Here is a 13594-nt window from a genome sequence, read left to right on the forward strand (position 1 = left end):
TTGCTTTGCTGAATGGCTGCACAACGACAGGGCATCGGAAGACACGATGAGAGGCTTCCTTCCTCCCTCACATATCCATTTCTCCGCCGCACAACACGAGGTCGAACGTCTCTCCTACGCCTCCTCCTCCGTCACAGGCCCAACCTCGCGTGGTCCGATGGCAACCGTAGACACACACACGCGCCACAGCAATGCGCCGACCCAGCCATCGGACAGCACGGCCCCTGCCCCCACCCACGCCCACAACCCGTGCCTCGCGGGTCGCCGCGCAGCCGCGCCCACCATGCCGGCCGCCACCGGGTGCATCCCCCTCGCGGTGGCGCCCAGGAGCCCCCCACACCAGTGGGCGGTGCGAGGGCCCGGGGATGGGTGGGAGACGCTCGGGTCACGATGACGCTCTACCCATTACGTGGATGGCGAAGATCTGCCTCACTGTCGCGGGTCACTCCGACGCAACGTCGTCCAGGACCCCACCGCCGGCACCAGCAGAAGCGGCTGGGCACTTGGCAGGGGATAGGAGAGGGGGCTGCCCGGCCCTCCCACACAGAGAGAGTGGGTGGTGAAGTGCCACGCGCTGAGAGGGATGTGTGTGTGTCACCCCTCCCTTCACCAGTCATCAGGGAGGAAGGAAGGTGGAGTGTCACAGAACATGGGCGGTGCCATGTCATCACCAGCTATAGACCGATGTCACTGTTCACCGGCAATGCAGAACGCACCTCAGCTCTTCCTTCTCCTTCCTTGTTTTCCCTGGCTCAACACGCGCACACGCGGCAACGCTTCAAACCCCCTGCATCGCGCATCTGCAGCGCCGCTTGGCTGTGCGCTCCTTTGGCTTGATCAAGTATGTGTGTATATATATGTGTGTGTGTGTGTGTGTGTGTGTGTGTAGCGACATGGCTTGAGGAGTGGAAGAGTCGCAACAGTTTCCCCGCCCCCCTGCAGGAGAGGGAGGGATGGAAAGTGCGCGGCACCGGTTTCGTTCATCGATCTGGAGCCCCTCATTCGACCTGAATCCCTAGAGAGGCGATCAGCTGGTCGGCCACGGTGAAGAGAGCGTCCAGTGTGGTGCTACTCGTCATCCCGCTCTTCTCGACGTACTCTGAGAAGGAGATGCCCTCTTCGCACGCCTTCATGAGTTGCGGGTCCAGTGGCACCTCCCCCCAGAGGGGAACGTCAAACTCGCGGCTAAGCCGTACACCGGCACCCTCCTTCCTGCCCTCCCCGCCCTCCTCCTTTGGAAAAATCTGCGACTCCTTGTGGCACCCGGGGCACACAAAGCCGCTCATGTTCTCCACGAGCCCGAGGATGGGCAGCTTCGCCTTCTGGCAGAAGTTAACCTCACGACGCACGTCCGCCTCCGCGACACGCTGCGGGGTCGTGATGAGCACGGCACCGTCTACGCCGTTCGTCGTCTGCTGCAGCAGCGAGTTGACAGTAATGTGCTCGTCGGAGGTGCCCGGTGGGGTATCAATCAGTAGGACATCCAGATTACCCCATATCACATCCTTGAGGAACATCTTGATGACGCCGTTCTTGCGAGGACCGCGGAACAGCACCGCCTCATTCTTGTCCGACAACAGGTAGTGCATCGACATCATCGTCACGTTCTCATCCACCAGGACGGGCTCGATACCGCCAGCGCTCTGATGCGCATCCTCGCCCCGCACACCAGTCAGACGAGGGAGCGACGGCCCGCAGATGTCCATGTCCATCAGCCCGACAGACAGCCCGCGTGCTCCGAGAGCAAACGCCAGCTCCTTCGTCATGGTGCTCTTCCCGACACCGCCTTTCCCGCTGACGACCATGACCTTGTGCTTCACCCCAGCGAGACGCTCGCGAATCAGGGGTATGTCAGGGTCGGGGCCCTTGGGTGCGGATGCGCAGATAGCGGCGTTGGGGCATCCCTGGCACGAGGGCGCAATGCCGGCCTGCGGACTTTCGGGGCCGACGCACTCGGGGTTTGCGTTCTGCGCTGTCGCCATTGGTCGCTAACACCACCACTACGCAGAAAAAAAATAGGGAAAAGATCACGTAAGAATATGTATGCGTGACGGCAGCTGCAAATCCGGTAATATTCGGCGAGGACCCAGACAAGCGTGTGAAGAAGACAGGGGTGCAAGCAAGAATGGGGGGACACCGAGAAAATGCCTCACACATACACATACACACGCACACACATATGCGTACGTGTATAGATGTCTGTGTATAAGCTCTGATGCGTGTGGTTGCGTGCAAGCCAACGTGCGTACGTCGCGCCTATGTGCACAAGACGGAGCACGAGGAGAGAGGGCGGATGCACCTTCAACCTACCCCGCGTGCACGTCCTTGTCGTACCCTTCCCCAAATATGCGGGTGTGTTTTTCGTGGATATGCACAGTGGTGTTGAGGGAGGGAGGAGGAGGCGGGGCAAAGTGGCAGATGCGTTCCGCACACGCACACAGATCCCACGTGCGTGCAGTCAGAGAAGCAGCAAAGACACAGGCCTCCGCCCACCTACACCATGGCACGTACTCTGAAGGTAATCTAAGGAAGAGCGCGCCAGGGCCTCAGCACGCATCCGCCTACGCAGTCTTGCGCATGGCAGCAGGGAAGCGCATCGCGGTTCTTCCTCACTCTCCTCTTTGGCTGCTGCTGCTGCGCCGCAAGCAGCGAGAAGGGGGGGGGGGGGGGCGCTGCAGCAGCGTTCCTACGGAGACACGCAACGGCGTGGATCAGTGTGCAGCTGTGCGTCCCGCTCATTTTCCTCTTTGCTCGCCACGCGGAGCCCCAGCGCTGTGGCCGGCTACGTCTCTTTGCCCCCAGGCGTTACACGAGTCCCCTGCGTGTCCTGCTGTCGGTTCCGCCTCACTATGGGGGTCCGGCCAACGTGAAGCTCAAGAGCAAGAGCGCGGGCAAGATGCGTCAGCACACGCGTGAACGTGCCACTGCAGTGCTGCTGTCACTTGTACGCCTCTTTTCGTCGCTCTCCCCCCTCTCCCCCCTCCTCCTTCCAACAGGCACGCACAAACACACACATGCACGAGCGTTTTGTTCCTCACATCTCTCCCCATTCAGCAAGGGAGGGGGGGGGCGTTAAAGGTGGCATCGACACAGGATAGAACGATGAAAGGCAGCAAGAGCGGCACGCCACACAAGAAAGCGAAGCGAGGCAGAAACCATGCACCCTGGACTGGATGGGCGAAGACCTGCCCGTGCTCCTCTCTACTCAGGAGATCCTGCAGGGCAGGGGCTCGTATGTGCGGGAAAGGAGAAAGAGGAAGATTCTGCTGCGCCCCATCTACCCGCACGCGGTTGCAAAGACGTGACATTATGGCGCTCCGGAAGAAACCCCTGCAGCCGCCACGCGAAACTCTGTCAAGATGCGCTCTATCACCTTCACGTCGGCATCTGCCCCCTCTCCGAAAACGGTGTAGTCTGTGGCATCCTTCAAGAAGTGAACGAGATCCGCAGGCGCGTACCGCACCACCACCCTCCCCTCATTCAGCAGTTTCTTCACATGGTGGAAGACGTTGGTGCCAGCGGCAGTCTTCAGCGCAGCGGGGATAGTAGTGTAGATGGTATCGACCAGCTCGCGAACGGTGAGGCCCTTTTCACTGTCCAGGGCGGAGACTCCGTGCGTGCGCTCGCACAGCACCTGGAGAATCTGCTTCTCACGTGTGTGACGGTGCCGGATGATCTCCTCGATGCGTGCGGTGCCGTCCTCGACGACAGGGCCATGCGCCGGGTAGAGCCGCTCTGGCTTCATCCTCTCAAGCACGTGCAAAGACGCCATGTAGTCCCTGAAGCTGGAAAACACAGACGTCCCAGTGCCCAGGACAGTGTCGCTTGTGAAAAGCGCGCGCTCCTCCTGCAAAAACGCGCACAGGTGATCGTCCGTGTGGCCGGGCGTGTGAACCAGTTGAAGCGTGGCGCCCTCCACCTTGACTACCTCGGGTGGGACTTGGCACAAGGCATCCACCTCGGTGTGGGCGTACTGCGACGGCTGCTTCAGTAACTGCACCTGTGGAAAGAGGCGACGCACCGTCTCCACACCACCGATGTGGTCCCCGTGCCAGTGGGTGAGCAGCAGTTTCGAAATGTGAACGGGCCCGCCGAGTCGAGTCGATTCCTCGGCGACCGCCTTCTGCAAAAGGTGGCCGTAGCCCTCCACGCCTTCGCCGGAGTCGATCAGCAGCCGCTCCTGTCCAGTGCCGACGAGGTACGTGTTGCTTCCCTGCAGCGTCATGTAGCCCGGGTTGAGCCCCATGATGCGCACGACGCGACTCGACAGCGTCGCGATGACCGGCATGGCGGCCTCGGCGGCAGCCTCAGCGTGCATCGTTGGCTGCGGGAGAGTAGACGACTACGAAGAGGTGGAGGGGGTGAAGGGAGAAGCAAAGGAAAAGCGGAAAGAGAAGGGGGGGGGACACTTCCGTTGGCAGACGCGACACCGAGGGAGGCCGACTTGGATGGCAACTGTGTAACGCGCACGCACACGCACACACAGCGAGAGAGGAAGAAAAAAAAAAAGGAGTGGGGTGCAGAAAAAATGGCAAGACAAGCGGAAGATGGAAAACAAAGCGAGTCAACGCACACGAGGCCGGCGTACACACGGAGAGACGTGCGGCAGCGAAGCGGGGCAGAAGCAGAGGCACAGAATCGGGCGGAGCGACATATGAAGTGAGGACGGGGAGGGGGGGGGGGTGAAAGACCAGAAAGGAAAAGCGGCACACACACACACACACCTACACGCAGCCGCGAAACGGAGAAAACAGCGAGGGTAGAATACAACGAAAGCAAAAAAAAAAGGAGACACGCGTCCACGCACCAAGCTGTCTGAGGAGCACCCGGAAGCGGGCCAACCACAAAACAAGGCGTCGCAACGAAGGAGGTGGGGACAGAGGCAGCGAGGCGGGCAAGGCTGGACGAGTACGAAAGCGGCAAGCACGGGTGAGTGGGTGTGTTGGTCCCTACTCCTGCCGAATATGGTAGTTACAAGCACCAACTTGGAAAAACAAGGAAAGGGGGGGAAGAGACAGAGACAAGGTGGAGATCGCCATCGACGGAGGGAGGATGTGCTGCGCTTGAGGGTTTGGTAGAACGAAAACACCAAGGATACGCGAACAAAATAAAAAGACATACGCGTGTGTCGAGCGCAGGCATGCACATGCAAGCAAGCAGCAGAAAGAGTAACCACTGCCTCAACATACCTCTGCCCTCTCCCTTCTGGGAGTCCTCACCCCTGGCAGGTTTGGCGGCGACGCTAACACTTGCGCCTGTCTGTGCGACCTTGTGAGCGGCGAGGCGCTCCCCTTTTTCCAGATTTCGCTGCGTCAGTGCCCTCAGACAATACGATATCCCTGCTCTGAGCGCTGCTTCTTTGGTTGCCAACGTCGTCCATTCAAGCTTGTGGTGGTGAATCTAACGGTTTCCCGAGTGTGTGTCTTGTGACTTGCACCCCCCCCCCTCCTCCATTCCGTGCTTCCTCGTTGGATTTTGTGTCACTTGAAATCCTCGACGGCTGTCGTGCCGTCCTCCACCTGCTTGTCCGCTGCTTCTGCTGCGGTGAACGCCTTTTGCAGCCGTGGATGCGGTTGAATGTGCGGCACGTGGCGGTCGATTTGCTCCGTCATCATCTGGTACGCACGCTGGCAGTGAAGCCCTGGTAAAACGTGATTGCTGCGGTCCTGCGCGACAATCAGCAGCGGCGAGTCCTGAAAGAGCCACCCGCTCAGCGGCATCTCAGCAACCGGGAGCACCGTGTTCGGCGGCAGTGGGTGACCAGTCAAGATACTGGTCTCATACGCCCACAGCTTTGCGACGTTGCGGATCGTGTAGCCGCCGCCACCGAGCGCCAGCATCGGAATACCGAGATCACGCACCGCCTGCACGCACTGCCCATGACCGAAGGACGACAAGTTAAGCAAGCCGAGGCGATCGCCGGCGAGCGAGTCGGCGCCGCACTGGAGCACAATTGCATCTGGTGAGTAGCGCCGCACAATGGAGTGCAGCGCATGTTCAAATATGCCAAGGTAGTAGAAGTCGGTGATGCCGTCCCATACAGCCAGATTCATGCTGTAGTAGCGTCCACGACCGTAGCCGACGTCGCGCGGGTGCCCCGTGCCAGGGAAGAAGCTCTCACCGAACTTGTGCAGTGAGAGTGTGAAGACGCGATCGCTCGTGCAGAAAGCCTCATCCACACCGTCGCCGTGGTGCATATCAATGTCGACGTACAGCACCCGGTCATGGCACTTCAGAAGCTCGAGAATACCGAGCACGATGTCATTCACGTAACAGAACCCGGAGCACTCGCCACACTTCGAGTGATGCATTCCACCACCCCAGTGCACCGCCACATCGACCTGGCCGCTGTTGAGTAGTACCGCTCCCATCAGCGTCCCACTGGCTGTAGCGATGGAGTGCTCCATCAGCCCCTCGACCGGGGGACAGTCTCCAGAGAAGAAAACTTTCGAGGTCTCCGCATTCCACAGCCAGCTGCGGCAGCTGTGCAGGCCTAGGTTCGCGAGGTAGGTGTCGGTATGGTATGCCATCAGCTCCTCAACCTTCACTAGAGGCGGCACGACAGTGCGGCAGTGAGCATCAATCTTGAGGCTGCGCACAATCTCCATTGCCGCAAGCACACGATACGGCTTCATTGCGTGCTGGGGCACAAAGGCGGAGATGTTCATGTCGGAGGCGTAGCCGGAGGTGTCAATCAACGCCACGCGGCCGCGGCTTTCGGTATTCGAAAGCGGTGCCTCGGCATCATCCTTGGGCACCGCGTGCATGGCGATGTACCCACCCACTCAACTTTTTCTAAGACGAGAAAGAAAGTGAACGCCAACCCTCTCCGAAGGGGAGAAGGGGAGGAGGAGGGGGAGAGATGTTGGCCCTCTCTCCCTCTTTTCGGCCGACTTGATGATTCACGCCCCCAGCGTGGGAGAAGGTGGAGAGGAGAAACACAATAGAAAATAGCATTGACAGAAGCAGCACCAGCTTCACACACATATATGATGGAATCAACAGAGAAGCAGGCTGCACATCCCTTCCCCTCTCTCTCCCAGATGAGCGCATGGAGGTGCAGCTACTCTCTCGTTAGCATGAGTCTCTCACTGTGCCTTAAGCATACGGCAACAACTACGCTGTCTCACCATTAGGCAACGGCGCAAGAGAGAGAGAGAGGGAGCGACAAGAAAAAGAAGAAAAGATCTTCGCGTGACCATAGCGGAACGACACACAAACGTTTGTGAGGCGAGGGAGCACACAGACCGCTCCCGCCCACCCGCCCGCCTCACTCGTGTGGGCGGGTGTGCACCAAAGTCATTGTTGGCTTTCCGTGCATTTGCTTTGTCGTTTTCTGTTCGCGCCAAACTCTGCGCGACGCTCGCACGCGCTGGCGGCACCACACCGCCCACGTACAAAAACTGGCGCCATTGAAAAGACAGAGCAGAGTAGATCGGCCAAAGACCAAAGGGAGATGAATGGATGGATGGATGGGTGAGTCGTGGAGACAGTAGGAGGAGGAGAGCCAAACACACGCTGTTGGTCACTCCCGCACTGCGACACCCCCCCCCTCCCGCAAGAGAAACACAAAGAAAACAGCGGAGAAGCGCGCTGTCTGGCGGGGCGTGTGATACGCACCCACTCTCTCCCTCTCCCCTCGCTAATGCTTGCCGATGTCCCAGACATAGCCCATGCCACGGAACACCACGCGCCCTTCCCGTACCACCAGCAGCTCTTGCACCGGCCTCTGAAAAAAGGACGAGAGCCACGGCCCGAGGACGGGAATGAATGACATGCGCTCTCTATCGAGGACGTGCACATACCCGTTGCGGGCAAATGTGCGGGATGTCAAAGGTTGCAGCCCAGAAGTCCACGTGATGCGCAGATGCTCTCGCTCCTGTGCCTGCAGCGCCACTGCCGCTGGCAGCCCGCGCACCACACCCCAGAAGCTCGCAAAGTGAGCTCGCGGTGCCAATAGGCTCAGCATCTCCTTTGTCTCCCTATCATCTTCAGCCATCACAAATTGCTCTGCCACCTGCTGGTTCCGGCGCAGCCACCCATCCGAGTCTTCCACAAAGTACTTCAGCTTGCGGCCACTGTAGGACATGTCTACCAAAGAAGAGACGGCTTAGAAGGGTGGGGGCTAGCGAGCAGCTGCCCGGCTTGCTCTACACGAGAATCACCTCGCAAAGTTAGAGAAGGAGGAGTGAACACAGCGGCCCGCTTTACCATGGAGGACACCCCGAAGCACTCAAGCAACTGTGCGACAACGCCACAAATCTGCGTCGGCGTGTGGATAGATGTGGGTGGTGGGGTGAGACGAAAGTATTCTAAAGCGTGCAGTGTGCTTGCATGTATGTGCATGTGCATATGTATATATATATATATATGTGTGTGTGTGCGCGTGTCGCGGAGATAATCCGGATGCGTGCCGATGCTAGGCGTTGTCGATGGCATGAGAAAAGAGGTATGCGGTAGAGGTGTATCGTGATCGAGCTTGGTGGTGACCGGTGTGTGTATGTGTGAAGGGTGAGTGTAGGTCCGTCGAATGCAGACTTGCTCACTGGGAGTATCACTCAAAATCCGCAAGGGAGACGCGAGTGTGCCCCTGCGGGATCGATATCCACCGCATGCACATGCACACGCATCCAACGTCCCACTAAAGCGTGCTGACCAAGTTGACGGGGCACATGACACCCTCCGGGATCGATCCTTGATCGTTTGATTCGTGTTATTCTTCCCCCCCCCCCCATCTCCGCCCCCTGCTCGGGAGGAGGACAAAAAAAAAATACGCACACATACACCACGCCTGCACCCGGACAGAGCAGCCACGGAAACACCTTCAGCAAAGGCCCAAGCACACATTCCCTCTCTCTCTGAGAGAGACCAACACGTACAGACTAAGAGCCGCCGGGCAATCAAAACACGGCTTCCGCCTTCGTGTCTCAAGCAGTAGACAGCGACAAGGGGTGAAGAAAACACACCAATACCAGGAGACACAAAGAACACCGGAAAAAAAATTGTGTACAATGCCGATGCATCGATCCACCACATACACAGAGAGAGAGAGAGAGTCGTGCACACCGAAGGAAAACACATGGGAGGAATACATATATGATAGAGGGCGGGGGGAGGCACACACACGCACTCGCGCACTCGGAGGAAACAAAGGAACGAAAGCGGACACGAAAGAAGTATGAAGTGAAAACGGCAGCAAAGACGAGACAGGTGACTCGACAACGACAGCACACTGTGTGTGCGCGCCCCCAACAGAGCGACACATCCGAAAGACAGATGACACGTGACCAGAGAGAGAAAAAAAAAGACAGGCAGAGACACCGATGGGGAGGGAGAAAACAACAAAAACAACGAAACTTACGCGGAGGCGACAAGAACAAGCACAAGAACTATATACAGAAGATCCGGAGATAAAGGGAGGGGAAGGGTGGCAGGTTGGGAGTGTGGGAGGAGCGTTAACTGGGAGAAGCGTTGTGTATTCTTCGCAAGCACAGAAAGGGGCAAAACAAAAAGATTGAGAGAAGACAATGCGTAGCCAATATTCCGGGCGGTGGCGACATTCACCATGACCCCCATCGTCACTTCATCGGTGCCGCTCCCCCTCCCTCTCCCCGGCACACACACACACACACACATTTCGCCACGCACTCATGCGCATTCGTCATGTCTCTAAGTTTCTGCCCCTTTCTTCGTGCGCTTCTCTACCTCTCCTTGTTCATCTTAAGTCGCTGAGGGGCACGTGCATCACACGTGTGTGGGGGGGGGGAGGGAGGTGCGTGGGTAGTCACGGTGGCCTCAAGGCGGAGATGAATAAAATCTACACACACGCACACACCAAAAAAAAACGAGACCATCGAATCAGCAACCTCCTAGAACTAACCAACCAACGAAAGCGGCGGGGAGCGAGAGAAAAAGACTGTGAAAGATGAGGTAACAGTTTTAGCCTACAAGCAAGGACCACACCATATAATACTAATAAGAGAGAGAAAGGGCGGAAACTGGGTGGTGGTGGTGGTGGTGGTGTGTGTGGAGTGGGTGGGTGGGGATATTTCTCGGTGTCTATGTGTGGGCGGCTTCAAACACGAGTGACGTCACGTCGCACGAAAAAAAAAAACATATAATACGAAAAGCACAAGAAAAAGAGAGAGGACGCGTTAAAACACGTTTTGTGCAATGTTTGCCCGTGTGTACGTATGCATCTTGTTGTGGCGGTGGTGGTGGCAAGCATGCGTGAAACACAGACTCCTCATCCTTTTTTTTGTCGAATGCAGTGCGTGAGCAAGACACAGGTTATGTCACTCGGCCTCTTCGTCATCGTCATCAACCTGTTCGGCCATCACAAGTGAGAACCGCATGGTAGAGCGCGAGACACGACTTCTGCACACTACCACCTGCATGACGCTAAAAAAAGGGTAAGGGGACTAGCTGGGGGCTCTTGTGCAACGCGTCCAGTGCTTCAACACACTCCCTGCAATCTAAGAGGAGGAAGGCATGGAATGAAGAAGAGAGAGAGTGACATGCAGACCTGTTCAAGCTGCCGCTTGGCGGTTGCCTTATACTCTGTCCCACTTGTTGCGACAAGTCGAGAAGTACGCGAAGGAAAGGGCAGGAGAAAGAACAAAGACAAGCACACACACACACACAGGCACGTGAGCACTTGATACAGTAGACTCACGGCAGAGAAACGGAATGCAGAAGGAAGAAGCAAAGGACGGAGAGCACACAGAGCAGACACTCTCTTCGAATGTTAAAGACAACAGAGTGAGGAAAGGCGGAGTCCAGCGATGTCACCGGCAAGCCAGCAAAACCACTGCCCGCCCCCTACACGCAGCAGTGCGCACCAAGACGAGCTACAGAAAGAGAGAGAAAGCTATCCAGATCACATGACAAGAAAAGAAACTCTAGAACGTGATACTATGATAGAGGAAGACGAAAAAAGAAGCGGAGAAGGGCATTGGAGGGGCGTTTCCGGGCCACACAGTAAGCATCTCGACTCGTTTCACCCATCCTCTCGTGCCTCTGCCTCCTTCACCATCTCTCCCTGCTCTCGCCCGTGTACTCAGCACACGCGCTCCACGCTCTTCTCTTCTAACGCCCCCGCCCCACCCTCTCCCCAGCCCAGTACACAGAGCATATCCCCACGCACATATACACACACAAGACACAAAACATCAAAAAGACATCTGTCAGCGATCTTACACGTACACGAGTGGGCGCGCACAACAAAACCACGTAGAATTGAGGAATGCCATCATCGGCGCGCGCTCTGTAGTACTCCAATACAGTGATATGTGTGTGCGCGCGTGTGTGCACAGGGGTAGGAGGGGGCGGGCGCTGCACCGCCGGATGCACTTTTGTCGATAAAAATCTGCTTCGCTCAAGAGCATGAATACAAAGGCAAAACAAAGCAAAGGAGAGACCCGTTTGTTCCTCGTCTCTCTGACGCGCACGCGCAGAAACCCGCAGCGGCAGCAGCAGCGGCAGCACGTCTAGAGCGGTATAAAAGCACAGCTGAGCAACAACGAAAAAAAAGGAAATCGGCGATGGAAGAAACAGACGAGGCGACGGGGGTGTGTGGACTCGCGTGTGAGTGTCACCACGTTCTCTCGCTCTCTTGTGCGGTCAATCCGTCCTGGGGATGTGTCACGCAGCACACACCGCCACCAGATAACGAGTAGAACAAAGCGAAAAACAAAACGGAAATAGCAACGGACAGGCACGCATGTGCAGGAATACAGATATATATATATATATATATGTATACGCGCATGCGCATACACGCAGAGAAAGAGAGCGGCACGTGAGAGACCTCGGCCTCAATGAAAGGGTACAGGTAGCGAGAGTGTGCATATTAAGCCTGCCTCCTCGATGAAATCACGGGCGGAGGCTGGCGCCGCACTGTCGCCGTGTGTTTGGAGTTCGCCCCGCTCGCACCACCACTCGTGCCGTTGCTGTCGTTGCTCGCAAAGGAATTGTTCAGCGAGCCAGAGCTGGGATCCTGGTGCTTCTGCCCCCTAGGAGAGCGAGTGCGGGAATGCGGCTTGTCCTCTGTGCCTGATTGGGTTCTCCCGCCGCTTGGCGACCGCTTCGCTGTCAGATAGACAGGCGACATGGTGCGGCGCCGGCTGCCACTTCGCGAGCCTGTCGCGTGGTTGACACCCCGGCGCGATGGCGACGGATTCGAAGACTGTGGGGTACGGTAGCTGGGCTCCGTGGCGGTGCGAGGGACAACAGTAGAGCGATACGGCGCGATCCCGCGATAACTTGCGGCTGACGGTCTCCCCATCACATCACGAGTTAGTCTATTGCTGGCCAAGGGGCTACTTGTGCGGGGGGTGCTTCGTACAGACGTAGGATTGTTGAGCCCGAAAGAGCTGCCGACCCACGCAGACGTCGGCACGGAGACGGAACTCACCGAGGTGGTGCTGCCAGGACGACTGGCAGGCAACGACTGTATTCGTGTGTGGATTTCCTTGGTGGTACCTTTCTTATCCTTCGGCGTCGGCAGCGGGGACCCGTTGCGGTACTTGTGGCTAGACCCGAGCGTGGCAAACGGCGAACGCAGCTGCGTCGGCGGCGCCAGTCGCGCGTAGTCGATGGAGCGGGCCGACTCAGCAGACGATCGCTGCAGCTGCGGTGATGCGGGGCCCCCTTCTCTGTCCCTACCTTTAGCGGACTTGTCCTCAAGCTGAAAGAATGAGATGTGCGTGCTGGAGGCTGGCGCCGATGCTCGCAGTGCTGAAGCCCGCTCCACAGCTTTGATCAACACCCCTGTACTTGTCTCTGTCGTCACGCTGTGAACTACCGGGAGAGACTGACGCCCCTTGGGGCACGTGCGCGGATCAGACTCCAGACGACGAGAGCAGGGAGACGTGCTCCGGCTCAGAATGCTGGGTAAGCGACGGCCACTGCGCAAACACGAGTGGCCGCGCAAGCCCAGGAAGCTAACGGGCTCCACCGAGGCCTGATCCGCGGGGAGCGATGCTGCGCGGTTGACAACAGGGCACGTCGTCTGAGAGTCCGCATCCGTGCCCTTCTTGGTGTCCACAAATGTAATATGTGCCTTTTTTGCCTTGCCATTCACGGGATTGCCCACGTCAACCTTCTCGGCGCACTGCCGATAAAGGTCATTTGCCATCTGATCCTTGTACAGCAATCCGTTGAGGAGGGTATTGCGCAGCATCCACTGGTCGTTGTCGAGGCCAAATTGGCTGTCGTCTACGTCCTGAGCAAAGATATCATGGTCCACTTCGTGGCGCTTCGCGAACTGGCGCAGCTGCCGCTGGAAGTGGGGCTTAATGTCGGAATCAGGGTGCGCCATTTTTAAGTACAGGAGTGCGCTCTCTAGCTTCCACCCATACTTCATAATCATGTATGCTGCGATAAGGGCAGGGCTGCGCGAGTTGCCGTACACGCTGTGCACCAGAACGCACTCGCCTGCTGCAAGGGCCTCATCGATAAACTGCACCACGCGGTGAATATTGTCGTCGCCAGCATCGAAAAGAATGGTGGTGCACACCGAGCCGGCAGCATCCTTCCAGGGGAAGGAGAGGTAGCTAAAGCCTGGCTCACCGAGGAAAAAATCGGCGACCTC

The 13594-nt window shown here is 57.7% G+C and overlaps 5 protein-coding genes across 5 annotated transcripts in view; all 5 read right to left on the reverse strand.

The window, feature by feature from the left end:
* Positions 1–998: 998 nt before the first annotated feature.
* Positions 999–1982, reverse strand: LMJF_21_0660 (putative nucleotide-binding protein; the record flags this gene model as incomplete). The annotated part of the gene is made up of 1 exon (XM_001682947.1): positions 999–1982. The coding sequence occupies one exon, from the start codon at positions 1980–1982 to the stop codon at positions 999–1001; it is 984 nt and encodes a 327-aa protein (XP_001682999.1).
* Positions 1983–3307: 1325 nt separating this feature from the next.
* LMJF_21_0670 (metallo-beta-lactamase family-like protein) lies at positions 3308–4318 on the reverse strand (the record flags this gene model as incomplete). Its single annotated transcript, XM_001682948.1, has 1 exon — positions 3308–4318. The coding sequence occupies one exon, from the start codon at positions 4316–4318 to the stop codon at positions 3308–3310; it is 1011 nt and encodes a 336-aa protein (XP_001683000.1).
* Positions 4319–5480: 1162 nt separating this feature from the next.
* LMJF_21_0680 (putative histone deacetylase) lies at positions 5481–6767 on the reverse strand (the record flags this gene model as incomplete). Its single annotated transcript, XM_001682949.1, has 1 exon — positions 5481–6767. One exon carries the CDS (start codon positions 6765–6767, stop codon positions 5481–5483), a length of 1287 nt encoding a protein of 428 aa, XP_001683001.1.
* An 875-nt stretch (positions 6768–7642) lies between these two features.
* Positions 7643–8089, reverse strand: LMJF_21_0690 (conserved hypothetical protein; the record flags this gene model as incomplete). Its single annotated transcript, XM_001682950.1, has 1 exon — positions 7643–8089. The coding sequence occupies one exon, from the start codon at positions 8087–8089 to the stop codon at positions 7643–7645; it is 447 nt and encodes a 148-aa protein (XP_001683002.1).
* Positions 8090–11851: 3762 nt separating this feature from the next.
* The window catches only part of LMJF_21_0700 (putative dual specificity protein phosphatase), a gene marked incomplete at both ends in the record, with an annotated part of 1866 nt that continues 123 nt past the window's right edge, over positions 11852–13594 (reverse strand). Inside the window, one exon of the mRNA XM_001682951.1 lies at positions 11852–13594. This exon is cut by the window's right edge and continues 123 nt beyond it. Coding sequence (XP_001683003.1) covers positions 11852–13594 — 1743 coding nt within the window.

The sequence above is a fragment of the Leishmania major genome, chromosome 21 (genome assembly GCF_000002725.2).
Source record: "Leishmania major strain Friedlin complete genome, chromosome 21".
Classification (NCBI taxonomy): Eukaryota; Euglenozoa; class Kinetoplastea; order Trypanosomatida; family Trypanosomatidae; genus Leishmania; species Leishmania major.